Source organism: Micrasema longulum, unplaced genomic scaffold, assembly GCF_059751315.1.
Source record: "Micrasema longulum isolate JH-2025_06_02 unplaced genomic scaffold, ASM5975131v1 h1tg000146l, whole genome shotgun sequence".
Classification (NCBI taxonomy): domain Eukaryota; kingdom Metazoa; phylum Arthropoda; class Insecta; order Trichoptera; family Brachycentridae; genus Micrasema; species Micrasema longulum.
The window spans coordinates 72,823-90,365 of NW_028277352.1; the positions used below are offsets into that span (position 1 = coordinate 72,823).

Here is a 17,543-nt window from a genome sequence, read left to right on the forward strand (position 1 = left end):
AGCCACATAAACAAAATGTTACACTGTCTGCTTAGCAGCATTTTTTCCTTTCTGAAAACTTTCAGTGCATATATCAGAAATATCTTTATACATTGCGAACTAAAACATAACATCTTACTAGATATAGAAAAATCCAAGTGTGGTTGTATACAAATATTTACTAACATTTGTTGAAATTTTTTAGCACAAAGTAAATGCTTTATATAAAATAAATACGCAGAGTAAAACCCCCCACTAAACTAAAAAAAGGTCAATACTGCGCCTAATTTGAATTTAGACAATTGAGAGAAGAATTTACTCTTTTTTTATTGACCCTGCTTTTATTCTCCAATTTGGGGAATAAAAAAGGTGGAGGCACACGGCTCTGGGTTTTTGACACATCAAACGAGTTGCGAAATTTTTTCGATGTAAAATGGGGTGATGAAAAACTTTAAAAACGTTGATTGGGGGCAGTGTATGAATGAGAATGTATGGAAAAAAATGAAACCTGTGCATTACGTAGTAAAAAACGGTAAAACATAAAATTGAGGGATGTAAAAACGAGGTTTTATAGTTTTTTTTAAATCTGCCTCGTGGCGTAATGGTCAGCGCGTTTGCCTACCAAGCAAGAGGTCTCGGGTTTGATTCCTGGCATGGTTGTCACGAAATATTTATTTAAAAAGGTGTTTTCACACCAGAATATTTCATCGTCTCGGGACTGGTACCTGAAGCGTAAGACTGATCATCTTATCTTCATGTAACAAACAAAATGATCAAGATACAATGCAATTGGTGTACCAATGCAGTGCCCTATGCACCATTAGATGCGGAAAGGGAATGATGACGATAATGATTTTTATTTAATATGAAATAATGTATACTCAACTCGTCTGTCAGTGGTGTGTTTGAGGAGGATACTGTCTTTCTTTGGACATATTGCTAGACGTGAGCCAGACAATCTAGAAAAGGCAATAATGTCTGGCCGAGTTGAAGGTAGGTAGGAGAAGCCGGGGTAGAATCCATACGGATGGACTGACCAAATAAAGGAGGCTACGGGGCTAAAATTTGACGTGTCGATTCGTCGGGCTGAGGACAGACTGGAGTGGAACAGACTAATCTGAAGTGTTCATGGTGGTCACGATCCTCAGCATTGAGGAACCGGCTTGGAAGAAGAAATGTTTTTAAATATTTGTATATTACCACTTACCGACTTTTCTATGTCTACCGGTTTCGAGACGTACAAGTCTCTTCGTATTTGTATTTTTGACTGTCGTCGGTAGAATGGGGAAGTTCAAAGTAACTTTATATTGATAATTTTTTGTATGTATAACAGAGAAATAAAAAAAAAGATAAATAATATAATATCAAACAAAAATATTAAAACTGAAATATCTGAGTCAAACAAATCAGGTTAGAATTCGATTCTTTATTAGGCACTAAAAAGCTTTCCAAACACAATAATTCTCTGCTTTGCCAGGTTTTATAGTGGACAATGATTGGCAAAGTGGCGTTACCGTTCTTGATTGCACATTTATTTTCAATGTTTTTTTTTTGAATTTCATAAACTCATATTTAGTTTTTGTTCCTTTATGATAATCATCATCATCATCAATTCCCTACCTGCATCCAGTGGTGCACAGAGCACTTACTTGGTATGAAATAGCTCAAAATTAGACAGCGGAGAAACTATCACTCCCTCTCATTTTCGTTCAATGTGGAATAATCTCCCATCGAATACCAAAGATGTCTTTAGTATCTCTATTTAAATCACGTCAAAATAAATATCTCCTTTCTGTTCCTAAGTCTATCCTAACTCTTTTTTTTTTATTCCTTTTCCCATCAAATACTTGTATTGATTAAATGTTATTTATATACAATACAATTAACATATTACAACAGAGATGAAAAACATTTAAGAGAAGGTAATATAGAAGTCTAGGCATCTGTCAATGGCTGGTTTAAGTGGCCACTTTACACACTGTGTAACATTCACCATTCTGCCTATATTTGAACATCTATAGCCCTTCTATTCTTTCATCTGTTGATGTTTGTGAAGTTAAAGAGCTGAAACCTTTATTGACATTGATAGGTCATAAGCCCTGTAGATGCCTAGACTTCTATATTACCTTCTCTTAAATGTTTTTCATCTCTGTTGTAATATGTTAATATAAACAGCTCCCCAGGGAGTCGAATCCAGTCCTTGTCTACAAAAATTTGGACAAACTCAAAATATTGTTGATAAATCCACCTGGTCCATGAAGAAGTATAGAAATTGAAAAAATAACATTTTCAAGCGTTGCCTAGTATGTAGGTGAAATAATTCAATTAGATGAATCTCACCCGCATAAATAAAGGTTTCAGCTCTTAACTTCACAAACATCAACAGATGAAAGAATTGAAGGGCAATAGGTGTTCAAATATAGGCAGAATGGTGAATGTTACACAGTGTGTAAAGTGGCCGCCTTAACCAGCCATTGACAGGTCATAAACCCTGTAGATGCCTAGACTTCTATATTACCTTCTCTTAAATGTTCTTCATCTCTGTTGTAATATGTTAATATAAACAGCTCCCCAGGGAGTCGAATCCAGTCCTTGTCTACAAAAATTTGGACAAACTCAAAATATTGTTGATACAATACAATTGTCGACCTCGTGGTGTAATGGTCAGCGCGTTAGCCTGCCATGCAAGAGGTCTCGGGTTCGATTCCCGACATGGTTCATCTAAATATTTATTTAAAAGGATATTTTCACACTAGAATATTTCATAGTCCCTGGACTGGTACCTGAAGCGTAAGACTGATTACCTGCATTTGGTGTACCCAATCAGATGCGAATAAGGTGATATGTTTTTTTTTTTTTAATAAGCGAGTGGGGCAGGTACTGCGTATTTGCCTCAATGGAATTCACACCATTGGAACATTGGTTTTAGCTTTTTTGATCCATCTGTAATCCGTGTCTTCCTCAAAGATATTTCAGTTTGTCTATGACTGATGATAAAGCGGGAAGGGAGTAGGGGTTACAATGCACCGTGCGTGAATTATATCGCGTATTATGGTGTTAACCTCGGCTTGTCACGTGACGCGTGCAACAAGAGTTCTCCGAACACGTATCCGCCGATGCTGAAGCTGTGAATTACTAGTGGATTGAATGAACTGTTGGCCTCCACGAATTTAAGGAGGTCGCCGGCTACTAGCTGTAATGAAGGATAAATTACAGGATATTATTGCATAGAAGTATGTACAATGCGGATTTATTACACGCCATCTCTATGCTCTTATTAAAAGTACCGTTGCAGAGTAAGGAGATATTCAAAACATCCAAGGCTAAGTGTTAATTTTGGAGTCAGTGAAGTTTTGGAAAAACCTCACTCACGTGTGCAATTTCATTTTATATATTTTATAATTCTGTAGTACATTTTTATGCATATATTAAGAGCTTGGATGGTTTCATCAGAACTAGCCGAGTTATATGTCCAAATAAATAAATTGCTCAAAAGGATTAATTGGTCGTTTGGACAATTGTTCAAATGGGTAATCTGTCGTAATGGGCAAACTGTCTAAATGAACAAGTTGTCGTGATCGTAGAACAATGGCGGATGTGCGAAAAATGCGATATTGACTTTCTTTTATATTTGATCTTGAAAAGGCTATATACAGGCTTTGTATTCTAGGTTTAAAAACAATTTAAAATATATAACTACCCAAATATGAAATGATACACTTTTTTTCTCAAAAAAAGAAATTAGACTGCTCTCATGTAAAGTTGAAGAAAATCACATGCTTTGTTGTTCTACGATCATGACAAAATGTTTGAATGGACAAATTTTCTGATCGGACAAATGTCCAAACGGACAAAGAATCCAAACTAACGAAATTGGTATTATGAACGAACTGTCCAAATGGGTAAACTGTCCTAATGGATAAAATGTCTGATTTGACACTGTTTTAATGAACAAAGTTTTTAAATGAACGAACAATGCGAGATAAACAGTTTGACAAAGTGTACAAACAGTTTAAATGGACAAACTGCCCAAGTGGGCAAGCTGTACAAATGGAAAAACAATCCAAGCAGACAAATTGCCAAAAAAAAACTATCCAAATAGATGAACTGCCGACTATAATGGTTTTTATAATTAACAATTTTAAGCAAAAGCAGCAAAAAAAAAAAAGTTTGTAAATTTACAAATTAACCTAAATTTACTTACTAGTATAATACTATATGAACTGAAACCTATTATGGCCACTTGAAACTAATGTATGCTACTGAAATACTATAGCCAACTTCGTTGAAAAGCTCTATCATTAGGCTCTAAATGACAGTGTATGTTATTCAGCCGAAGTGTAAGCAACATATTTTTTCATGGTATAAACATGTTGAATTTCGTGCCAAAAATAAAGAGTATTTGTGGAGATTTTTTCAGCATAAATAATACTAATAGCAGCACAAATAACATCATCTTTCGGGAAACAGCGAGAACTTATACAAGTCCCTGTTACATATAGCATACAAAAATAAATGGAAAAACTAATTTAAATAGAATTCTACTGATTACAACACAATTAATAATCCATCATTACGCATCCACTTGGACTTACCTGGGACCCCTTCATAGGCCAGAGCAGTTGCCAAGGAGTGCAGCTTACAGAGAGGACATCGTACCCCTGCTCCAAATACAACTTGGCATATTTGTGAATGTTCTTCTGCTTAGCCAACATCCAGTTTAGCATTATGCAAAGAGGTTTGTCTATCGGTTTCACCAGTCTGGAAAAATCCACATAACATCTATTTACATAACTCATTACTAAAATATTTAGGAGAACTTTTAATTTGATCAAACATTCTAGGAATTTGTCTTTATCTACTGTGAGTGAACATTGGAAGAAAACATGGTTTGGTTCGCCGATGTCTTAACCACATTCACTAAAGAGATGGGCCGGGAGCGAACAATGGCCAGATCTTTTTTAGAATTTTCGCAGATCAGTTTGTTTGTTTTTAAAATCACAAATGGCACCTGATTTTGGAAACAACGTGTTTGTAGAGCAACCATTTTCACATGCCTCTTTTGCCAAATTATCTACTTTATCATTGCCTTTGATCCGTATATGACCTGGAATCCATGCTGTATCGGACATCGCCGCGCGTGTGGCAAAGGGACATACAACGCGGCTGTGTGACGCGGCAAACAAGCGCCGAGCATTAAACATCGACACCAAGCCGAGCGGCCCTTTTGCGGGCCCCCAGGCGAAGATGGTAGCAGTACGGGAAAAATCGTTGAAATGACCGCGGGGAGGCGGTCGAACCCCCGGCTGCGACCGAAGCTTCCCGAGTGGCCGCCAGGGCGACGAATGGCGCTCGGACGAGAGTGTACGATGCCAGTGTTTTTACAGTATTATTTACATGTTGGGTTTTCATGCTTATTTTCGGCTAGGAGTCTCGATTTGTAATCTAACTAGCTGCCCCTTAAATAAAGACGGTAAATTATGTCACTCGCAGGGGCGGAAGTTAGAATATCGAGACCCTAGCCACATATTTGTATCGGATGGCGGGGAATCAGACCCTGTCCAATCCCATTGAAACTTGTGTCATCCTTTTTATCAGTATGTAGGATCTTTCCCTGTATCATTTGTACATTAATTAAGATACGGGGAAGAGGCCTACATACTCGTTTCATGTGTGAAACATATCCCGAGGGAATTATCGGACTTCATAAGTATGAGAGTAAAAACAAAATATTAAATTGTCCAGCCAATGGGAGAGCGTGCTACGATGTAAGCCGGGAAAGCCCGACCCCTTCTCGCTCTCCCTTGCTGCCTATGTATGCTGTCTCGTACCGTGCCCGACCGTGACACGGTACAAATTTGTTAATAAAACCCCTGTGTTTTTTATAAATAAAAGTGTGTATTAATCAAGACTGCGTGTTTTATTGAATCTACGCCCTCTCCGCCTTCGATGTCGCCGCCTGCCCCTTTGAAGAATATCGCCGCAGACTCAGCCTGAAGAAAGTTATCTCACCCGAGATAGCCGGTCAAATAGCAGCTGCAGAATCACCCCTATCGACAGTTCAACTGTATGCACGGCAAGGTGTCGTGTATACATGCAAATTTAGTTTTTTGATGGTTTGAGTTGAGTTGGTTTGAGTTTGAATTTAGTTTCTTGATGGTTTGTGAAATACGAGAGTTTTGATTCGACATACAATGTTAGAATTGGAATACATTGCCGGAGATATTAGTTGCTGTAAACAGCTGAGAGTCCTTGAAGATGATGCTTTTCGTCAACTTTTCTTATTATTTTCTTGTTGTTACAAGACCGACCGAGTGAATTCGCTTGTTATAAGCATTACTCGTTATACCAGAGAAAGGTTTTTTTAACCCAATCGCCATTGCATATTGTATATATACATATAGTTCATACCGATAATTAAAAAATAAAACCATTAATGAAAATTATAATAAATGCTTACAAACATACTACGTTCTACATTTAAAATGCAGATAAATAAACATTCTTATTTTTCCACAACATTTACACTGTGGACAAGAAGATTTTTTACACCTCAAGATTTTTCGCGCAACATTCTATTTCACAAATAATTGCCACTTTTTCATGAACTGAGAGACACTTCCTCTTGTTAATAGACATATTTATAATTCGAGGGTTAGTTTTAAACTGATCTGACATCACCCACTCGTATTGTTTATTATGCACTGACCATTAAAAAAAAACTGAAAAACGTAGTAAAAACCCCCGAAATATGAATGTCATTCACTCCCGCCCAACATGGATTTGTTCCAAATAAATCGACACTAACTAATTTATTACTATATCAAAATATTATATCTGATGCACTATCCAAAAAAACCCAAATCGATTCTATTTACACAGATTTTAGCAAGGCTTTCGACAAAGTAAACCATAAAATTCTAATTAACAAATTAGAATGATCTGGAATTAAAGGTAATTTACTAAATTGGTTTAAAACATATTTATTCGATAGAAACCTGTCAGTGAAAATAAATGATATATTATCATATAAATTTAAATCAGTTAGTGGAGTACCTCAAGGCTCGCATCTTGGTCCAGTGTTGTTTTTAATATTTATAAATGATGTAATTGATATATTTGATAATGTACATGTACTCATATTTGCGGATGATATGAAAATATTCAAAGAGATAAAACACATTAACGATTGTAACATTTTGTCCCATAATTTGTCCAAATTAAACATCTGGTGCCAACAAAATAAATTACAACTCAATATAAGCAAATGTCAAGCTATGAGATTCTATAAAATAAAATATCCGATTTTATTTAATTACATGTTAAATCAAATTAAAATTACTGATGTTTCTACCGTGAGCGATCTGGGTGTTTTGTTCGATTCAAAATTATTATTTAAAGAGCACATTATTAAAATATCTAACAAAGCTGTAAAATTATTAGGATTTGTACTTAGAACCGGAAAAGATTTTAATAATATAAACACACTAAAATATCTTTACACATCTCTTGTTAGAAGCCAACTAGATTATAATTCTCCAATATGGTCACCTTATCAAATCACTTTCTCAGATTCTATTGAGAGAATTCAGAATAAATTTCTTAGATATATTAATTTTAAGATGGGTTTTTCTACTAATCAATTAAATTATAACAAAATTTTAGACTCTCTTAAATTAACTAAATTGCAAGAACGAAGAACATCAACCGATCTTATGACTTTATATAAAATAATAAAACCAATGTTTGATACCCCTGATCTACTGAAATTGATTTCATTCTATGTACCACCTAGATTAAGCAGAACATCTACAATATTTTATTGTCAAAATTCTCGAACGGTAGCTCAATATAACTCACCTATTGCATCACATTTTGATATATTTAGTTTATCTCTGCCTAACTTAAAAAATAAAGTGACCAACATATTTTTATCAAAAAGAGCAAATCATCTTCAGAAGATTGGGTTGGAATAGTTATAATTTGATTGATTAATGTATTTTGTTATTGTATAATTTCTTTAAAATATGTATGTATTTCAAGTAATTAATAATGTGTATAGTACGAGTATATTAATATTTCATACTCGATTTTTTTAATTTTTAATCTTTTTATTTCTAAGCTCTCTTTATACCACATATATGTAAATGGCAGAAATGCCGTATATAAATAAATAAATAAACTACAAAAAAGTTGTAAATTATAATGTGGTGCCGAGCCGGTACTTACTGGGTTTCTAAAGCTTGGATTTTTTGCAGGCAATTTCAACCATGTGTGTTATCAATTTTTTTAATGTTGCCAGCGAAAACACCAATTAGGTACTTAGACACTTACATAGTGTCATAAACGTCATCCGATCCCATCATCGCATCGGTCCTAAGTAAGCCGCCCGTTTAGATTTTATTAATCAGGTTGTTTTTATTTTTAAAATGGTGTTTTTAAACGATTGAAGAGTTTTTGCTCAACCGTTGACAGTATTTTTGTTCGATATGTCCGAGAAGTAGCTCGTTATAAAAGTCATGTGAGTGGAGAAAACCATAAACTAAAATGACGATGAATGTTTCCTCGTTACATCCAAGATCTTGCTATTCCCATGATGGGATATTCCCATAGTGGGAGAATATCTTTATAACCAAGTTCGACTGTATTAATATATCCAAGTCATGCTCTGTTTCTGAGAATTTAATCTCTCGGGAACAAACACACAGATGACTAAACAATAGATGTATTTACTATAACTTTATTTAACCTCAAGAACCAATTATTTCTTTTTTTTTAAAATAATGATTAAGATAACCGGTTGGTTGAATAAAATACAATTCATTGCGTCCGCACAATGCAAATGACAGTGAGGCATTAAGCAGCCTACAATATTTCTATGTTACTATGAGGAAATTATGATAATAAGATAAAAATGTAAAAATACATCATACCAGACAGTAGATATTTATATTTAGATAGTTAATTACAATTTAATCTCTATAAAACCACAACAAAAATTATGTGAATGTCAGCATATTTAAATCTCATAATTCTTCAATAATTATTGATAACAATTTTAAAAAAATAATTTCACACTTTGAACTAAGTGTAATATTTATTTATGTGTTATGGTAAAACCTCCGACTGTTCAGCAGTTATTTACTTTAGGGGCATTTCCATTGTGACTGGTGGGATATTTTATTCCAAAATTTGACCAATTTCGAGTTGTAACTATGCCATCAGAATTTATACAATAGTTTTATGTATATACATTTTTAATCCAAATAAACAAACAAAATGCGTGGCACTCGCGTGATCGGTAGGGGTCAGTTTTCCAATTCAAATTATGAATATCTCTTGCTCTCCTTTTTGAAAACTTTTACATTGAATGTTTTCCAATAAATACTATGTAAAAGAATGTCCATGTATGGTGTGGAGTGTTGGACACTGAGGGAATCTGAAAAGAAAAAGCTTTCGAGATGTGGTGTTGGCGGCGAGTGCTGCGGATTCCGTGGACGGCCAGACGTACGAATGCATCTATTCTCCAGGAACTGGACATAGGAGAAATACTGATATCCATGTGCGAGAAAAGAATCCTGCAGTTCTTTGGGCATATTTCCAGGGGAGATTCTGATAGTTTGAAGAAAACTATTCTCCTGGGAAGTGTCGAAGGGACAAGGTCGCGTGGACGTCAACCGACAAGATGGAGCGGTACAGTCACTGAATTATCAGAATCATCACTGACGAATGCCTATAGAAGAGCACAAGACCGTTCCAGATGGAGGGAGACTGTCCACAGACGAGCCATGCCTGGAGTCAGGCGTAATCACCATCCTCAGACATGAGGCACGGATTGAAGAGAAAAGAATCAAGAATATTAAATTACTTATTGATTTAATTTAGTAGGTACACGTACAATGCATAATGTTTTAGATAATTAAATATACCAGACCAGAACAGAGATTTGATAAATCCTTTATAGGTGAATTAATAAGGAAGTGATATTAGTGAGTATCAAGTGTCTGTGTCTGGGCAGGTGAAAACTACAGTTTTCGGTGAAAAATCAAACCAGATTATTGGACTGGGATTATAATATTTTTCATTACATCTTACATATTGGTCGTACACCGGTTATTCCACATTCTATCATAGTGATTCATTCCAGTTCGAGCAAACCAATTATGCAAAATCCCGCTATATTTTTTTTTTAAATGTCAAAAATGCCGTGTTCTAAGTTAAATCAGGTAAATGAAAAAACTGATGGTCATAAATGTCAACCGTATTCTATCAAGGGAAAAAAGTCCTTTTTAAAAAAAAATATAGTTTTCAAATAATATGAAAATGTTTAAGATATAAATTGCAATTGCACAGAAATCTTTAATCCGAGTCATCTTAAAAAAAACATTTCGCTATCCAAGTGACTTGCTCTTCAAAGAATTCAGAGTACTGAATATTATTCAACAGTATATATTGAGAACGGTAGTGGTTACACACATAAAGAGAGACATTTACCCAAGCGTCAACCACAACCATAATACAAGATACTCTAATAGGGATCTGATACTAAGTGAAGGGGTCAACACTGTTCTGGCATCGAGACAACACTATAACGTCGGCAAAAAGGTCCATAACCTTTTGCCAGAATCGTGGAAAGACGGGAGTGTTGTCAAGTTACGGAAGGTGTTGACCTCGCTCTTTCATGACACGGATTGGAGAACCTTACTGGATGTCAAAAATAAAATATAAAAAATAAGGAATAATTAAAAAAATATATATTTATAGATGACAACCATGAAGTTTCCCATAAATAAATTGTCTATGTTTTTATGAATGTATGTATGTGTATGCGCATGGGTGTATGTATGTGTGTGTGTATGTACATGTGTATATATGTGTATATTTATATATACATGTGTGTATATATGTGTATGTCTGTATGTATATGAATCAAAATGTGTATCCGAATAAGTTTATATTTTGTTTGTCTGTGCTCTATATTAATTTGTTAACTATTATAATATATAAAAATGTAATTGCCTAGCTTGGAACGGGGTATGCACCCTTGTTAGCTGGGCAAAGTGAATATGGAATTGTATTTTGATAAAGAGTGTGAATAAATAAATAAAATAAAGTGACTTTTATGTGCGGAGAAATAGGTTGTTGTAATCTGCTAGTTTCTTATTTTACTAGGAATGGGCTGGCCAGGCTTTATAGATATTTGTATTTATTTTTCAAGTGAGAAACAATCGCTGCTAATAATATTTTTCTTTTTCCATAAATACTATGAGAATAAAACATTTGTTTGGTTAATATTAATTAAATACCTGATACAAAATTTAAGTAGCTTTTGTTTTATGGGTGTTAATATTTATTTAAAATCCACTTTAGTACATATTCATACTTGAAGACTAAATCCTCACATTTTTTGATTTATGCATTTTTTTATTAACACATTACATTGTGTGGTGATTGATTTTCGGTCCTCTGTTGAGATATTTTGACAAGTGCAGCAATTTCACTGCTAAAGCTTACTGTTGCCCTTTCAGGAACCTTTGTATCTACATCTGGCAAACCACTCTGGTTTTTGGTAGAGGTCTTCAGTGAATATTCTTCCGAACTGTTTTTGTTACCCTGTACTTCGAAATAAAGATACCAGTCTCGAACATGTTGCAAAAGCGATAAAACTGGTCTCTGATTATTCCAAAATTGGGAATTTAAGATCACTTGCCTTTTATTTCTATAGTAAATTACAATGAACTTCCAACTTTGAGCGGGTGACATCATGGAGCTTATTAGGGAAGCGCTCTGTTGTTCCGATAATAAAATAAAATAGTAAGCTGAGGATAATCGCTTATATGGACCGTTCGCCATCGGATAGAAGCTCCGGGTTGAATTCCTGGGATGGTCAACATGAAACAATTGTTTAATGGGTCGTATCACACTGTAATATTTTATCATTATTAAACTAGCACCAGAAGCGTGAGATCGATCGCCTTACTTTATAGTAAATAGTTGCGATAAGCTGCATTTATTTTATCTTACAGCACCTTTTGTTCCATCAGGTACGGATAAGTCTTTGAAGATGATAATTTTTATAAAAAAATACGTTCGAAATCAACAGTTTGTCACTGATTTTTAATTTCAAATGTATATGTAGAAAATATGCATGAATGGACAAATTTTTATTTTTTGGCGGTGTGTCGTTCTATCCTCTCTGCCTACTCTTTTGTAGAAACATTATGAAGGAAATATACTAAATTAGTTGTTAGAGCCTTATTTTTAATAGTATATATTCGTAGGTATTATTAAATACTGATATTTAAAAAAAAAAAGGTAGGTATGCAGTTATTGCAAATATAAACAATGGGAAAAAAATCATGTTTACTGATTATTTGAAAATTAGAGTTTTTAAAATTTAATTTATTTCCAGTCATTAAAAAAAATTTATTTCGATATTACACACTTGGCTAAATCTGTGAAATGGACCCTTGCGTGCAGATGTTCATTCGCAGACGGTCCATACACGCATTGGGCTCGTGGCGCGCACGTGTAAAGAGGGCCAGTCTCGTTGAATAGTGTATAGTAAAAATATTTACTAAATAGTAACTGAGGGAAGCAATAGTTTTCACAGACAAAAAGGTCATTATTATTTTTTTTTTTTTAAATATTTTTGTATATTCATAAAATAAAGACAAAGTTAAGCTATATGTTATTAATTATTACTGAATTAGAGGTGAGTAACGTAAAATAAAAAATGACATTCAAGAAAAAATTACCTTAATTAGACTATCAAACTAAACAAAAAAATAATTACCCCGCATGTGAAGTCACAAGATCTCTTCAGTGAGTTCTGCTGATTGGTAAATTGGCTTCCCATAAAACGGAAATCTATCACAACACTCTATCATTGGTTGATTCGGGAGAACTAGTGACGTCGTTTAAAGTACTTCATTATTACCAATTTTTTCATACATTTTTAAGGTACTTCACCATAAACTTGATTAATTTTTGGAGCGCAAAAGAAATCTTTTTTTCATACAATTTTCAGAAGCACCGAACTTTCTCATAACGTATTTTAATTTTAAATTAAAATATTCCATATATTTTATTATCAAACTTTGTATATGTATGTAAATAAACTTCAAAATAGCATTCTGATTTGCTCGCAATATTTTTATTTTTTTTAACTCAACAAAATTACTAAACCTCGCAATCTACCTAATTACGCAAATTCCGATTCAGGTAATGGATATACAATTAATATTGGATACTTTTCATCTATGCCTAACAACATTTAACTTAAAATAATCAATTACATTATTTCTAAATACAGTATCGCTGATGATGGAACAATTACTATTTATTACTGAATAGTCGCATCCATGTTTTCTTATTGATATTATCTTGCGCGTGTGTTTGCAGCAATGGGCGTAAATATTGAAAAACATATAAACAAATAGATTTAAGAGAAAATTCTTACTTAAATGTTTCCGGATCCTTCTCTAAGTTGAGACCTTTGTCATTGGTGATGTACTGGATGTTCCTAGTTATATCTTGACTACTCAGAAGACGTGCCTGGATACAGGGAAACCCAGAAATCATCGGAGACAAGTTGCCCTGAAAAAAAAATCATTTTTTGATATTGCTAAATATTTAACTGTTTCACCTAGGTCTTCATTTAAATACAGACGAAATTTAAGATTTATTTTAAAAAGTGAAGAGATTATTTTTTAGTTACTGGTATCCCTAAGTATGTTTCTATTTTTTTCTGCTTATGGTGGTAGTCAGCATTACACATTACATGGCAGCTGGCTTCTGTCTGCTTTGTTTGTTCTGGAGAGAATTTATGTTATTCTTCTAAATTATATATACTTAGAGGCATTTATAAATAAACACCATTTATGATCTCTTGTGTTGAATACCCACTGACTCAAACAAAAAGTGCATGTAATTCCCGACTCGATACAGGATTACCAAGTGATGCAAATAAAAAATATTTTGTACAATTAAAATAAGACAAATAAATAAAAATTAACCCAAGCATGATGTCATTTTATCACCGTCCAGGCAAAAGTTATTAACCTTAAAAATGTCAGTTTTGAGTTAAATATGCCATTCAAGGCATAAAATTGTGTTCTTTAAGAGGCAAACTTCACCCCAAGGTAACTTAGTTAGAAAGAAGTTGCGTAAATTCGAATCATTTGTTATTTTGTTATGTAACTGTATGTTAGAAATATTTCTTTAAATAAAAAAATATTTTTAACCACAATATTATAATAATTATTTCTAATATTTCCTTCCTTGCACTAACTTCATAGCTTACATTTTCCAGATTAAAAACAAGCAAAAGTCACTTATAATAATAATGTTTGGATAATTTATATAGCGCCATTTTTGTGAAAATCACCTCAAGGGCGCTGTACAATAAATAAATCCAGCACGTCTTGCAGCTACAGAGCGCACGAACAATAAGAAATCTAGCCCCTACTTACATTTTTTTTTTTTTTTTAAATATTTGACAATGAAGTTTATTAAATTTATAAAAATAAGAGTCAGGTGACAAGTCTTGCAGCTACTAAGTGCATGGACGGTTGAAATTCTGGGCCCCATTTACTAAATTTAGATATTTGATAGTTGATAACATTTACATAATATGATAGCTAACATCACAAAAACTCTTGCAGCTACAAAACGCATCGACGAATGGAATTTCAACAACATAAGAATGTTTTTAAAAAGTTAACAATAAAAAGATAATAAAAAAAACATAATAATAATACATTGAGCAAAGAACTAGTAAGTATGGCAATTAAGTGAACATGTAACAGCACAAAAAGTAAAATATAAAAAACTAAACAAAGATAGCATTCCATAACTTATTATTAAGGTATCGATACTCGAACTCGAAGAGTCCCTGTTTTATTTTGGTATGCAGTTTACAGGATCTATTGTCCTTTTCCTAGTAAAATAACTGTAAAAACATTTGGTTCACATTTGGCTGTTCCCCCGTAGATGATAATAGATGCGCATCTGTGTGCGTAGTGTAGGTACTAAGGGATCTAACCAAATGTTACCAACCATACCTCATTAAAAACTTTCCGGATATCAAAAAATATATCGAAAGGAAAAAGTTCAATTATGTTGTGTACGCAAAACCTCCAAAACACAAAAATCATATTTTTCCTTGGTCTCCAAACTTTCGAATCGCGATTTCTCAAAATGATTTTTTTTGGGTTGGTGACCTGCCTGAACAGCGACGATTTGTGTATGGATTCAAACAAATATTTCACGTTTATATATTTTTATTTTAAACCAATCGGCAGGTTTATTAAATTAACCCTTATGGATTGGTATAATATATATTAATTAACTCTTAAAAAACTATGCTAAAAAATCCCTCTGCAAACGGTGCTGTAGCGTCATGTTAAATTTACCAAAAGATAAGATATTTTTAAATACGGGTACTGAAAAATATTTTTAAAAAACAGAGATATCTTCAAATGACAGAGATAGATGCTATTTTTTACGGAGAACAGTGGCTTTTTTTTTTTAAAGAAAAATAAATATTTGCAAATATTTCATTTTGAGGGCCATTTTCAACGAGTTGTAAATAACTCACTATTAGAAAATGGGAATCAAGTTGGGGTAGAGTAGGATTCGAACCACGGACCTTCGGTCCGTGAGTCCGAGACACTATAGTCCTTAAAATATAGCTTGATTAGAGTGACAGCTGTCAAACTAATTTAATTAGTGATGGGAAATTACTGATCACTGATCAAATCGATTTTATCAGTTATTTCATGCAATCATGAAACTCTGTTTCTAAAAATTGATATAAAAAACGCAAAAACAAGCCTTTTACAGTGTGTTTAACACAATTATTTACCAAAAAATAAGACATTTATACTTTTTTCATGAACAACATCAAATGAATTATTTTTTTATTCAATCAATCTACATTGATCAATTTGTCCCATCTCTAACGTTTTTGCAAAATGATGTAACCTTGTAAGAACGTCGTTAATAATTAGGTTTATTTTGGTTTTAAAGCTGATTTTATATATTAATGTTGATTTATGTTGAAACAAGCATTGTAATAAAAAAATTCATTAACACGCCAGATACAAAAGATTTTTTGTGTGTCCATATAAATAACTCCTTTGACGTTACTACAAATGTCGTCACTTTTTATGACAAATGTCATTCTAATCAAGCTATATTTTAAGGACTATAGCCACAGGACCACAACCCGATTCAAATAAATCTAAAATAGAGAAAAGAAATATTTACGTTTAATTTAATTGAAGGCGACGATATTTAACATTGTTGTTGAGTAATAATTCTCTAGGTTTGTATAAATTGTAGAAATTATAAAAAATGACATATGTTGTATTCAAATTAAGGCGACAATATTGAACACTGTTGTTGAGTAATAATTCTATAAGTTTGCATAAATTGTAGAAAGTATATGTGATAAAATGTCATCCAGTTACATCAAGTGCAGTCTCACAGTCCATTCTGAGATCAACGTACGCAACCACAAGCTAATTTGTTGGCAATATATCAAATTAATTGCAGCAAGAACAGGAATAGATACCGTATTGAATAATAAATATTGGTGGAGATTTTTTGACATTTATTTTCTTAGACATTTTATTTATTTCTGATGTCAAATTACAAAACCTGGCAGGGGACAAATTTTTGAAAATATATATTTTGGTATTCTCTACTAACTTGGTTATAATGCATACATTGCTGTTGAAATTTTGTATGAAATCAATTCATAAGAGTTAATTTAGAGTTGAAATTTATTGGAACAGCAAGGGAAAACATTACTGAGAAGAGAATATGGAATATTATTTGGTTTTTATAAAAATTCATGTGCCGTCTTTTGATTATTTAAATTCAATCGAGGATTAATATTCAACATGCATAAATTACATGTTTTTTGTCATCATTAAATAAATATCTAAATGTATACTTAATGTACCTTCACATAATTATTTATCAAGGCATCTACAGAGCTTATGACCTGTCACTTACTAGTTTTAGTGGCCACTTTACACACTGAGTAACATTCACCATTCTGTCCATATTTGAACGTCTATATTCCTTCAATTCTTTCATCTGTTGATGATTGTGAAGTTAAAGAGTTGAAACCATTATTTATGTGGGTGAGATTCTTCTTATTTTATTATTTCACCTACATACTAGGCAACGCATACAGGTATAAAGTAAAATCGTTATTTATGGACAAAAATGTGTATATTTGAATAAAAATTTAAGGTATCTTTGTCGGTAACTTGAAATTGAACACGTATAGAAAAAAAAAATTGTTTGCATATTCTACAGAAAATTAAATTTTACTTTGAAGATAAATGATAACTTCCCATTGTAATATGGGCCCAGGGCCCCGATTACAACTTCGACTGTCTATAAAGAAAAATCGATATTTGTGTACGAAAATGAGTATATTTGCCTAAGCATTAAAAGTATCTTCAACGGTAACCTATAATTGAATATGTTTAAATGAAAAAAATGCATGCATATTCTGCTTTTCATACAGAAAACTTAATTTTAAT

At 33.0% G+C, this 17,543-nt stretch overlaps 1 protein-coding gene across 2 annotated transcripts in view; it reads right to left on the reverse strand.

Annotated features, from left to right (window-relative positions):
* The window catches only part of l(2)k09913 (transmembrane protein 53-like lethal (2) k09913), a 37,107-nt gene that overhangs the window by 10,667 nt on the left and 8,897 nt on the right, over nucleotides 1–17,543 (reverse strand). The window contains exons 3-5 of one of the 2 annotated variants that reach the window (XM_088242579.1): nucleotides 13,442–13,578; nucleotides 4,575–4,740; nucleotides 3,042–3,172 (exon numbers count right to left, since the gene is read on the reverse strand). In XM_088242579.1, coding sequence (XP_088098705.1) covers nucleotides 3,042–3,172; nucleotides 4,575–4,740; nucleotides 13,442–13,578 — 434 coding nt within the window. The remainder of the gene's footprint in view (nucleotides 1–3,041; nucleotides 3,173–4,574; nucleotides 4,741–13,441; nucleotides 13,579–17,543) is intronic. The other variant, XM_088242580.1, reaches the window with a different exon arrangement.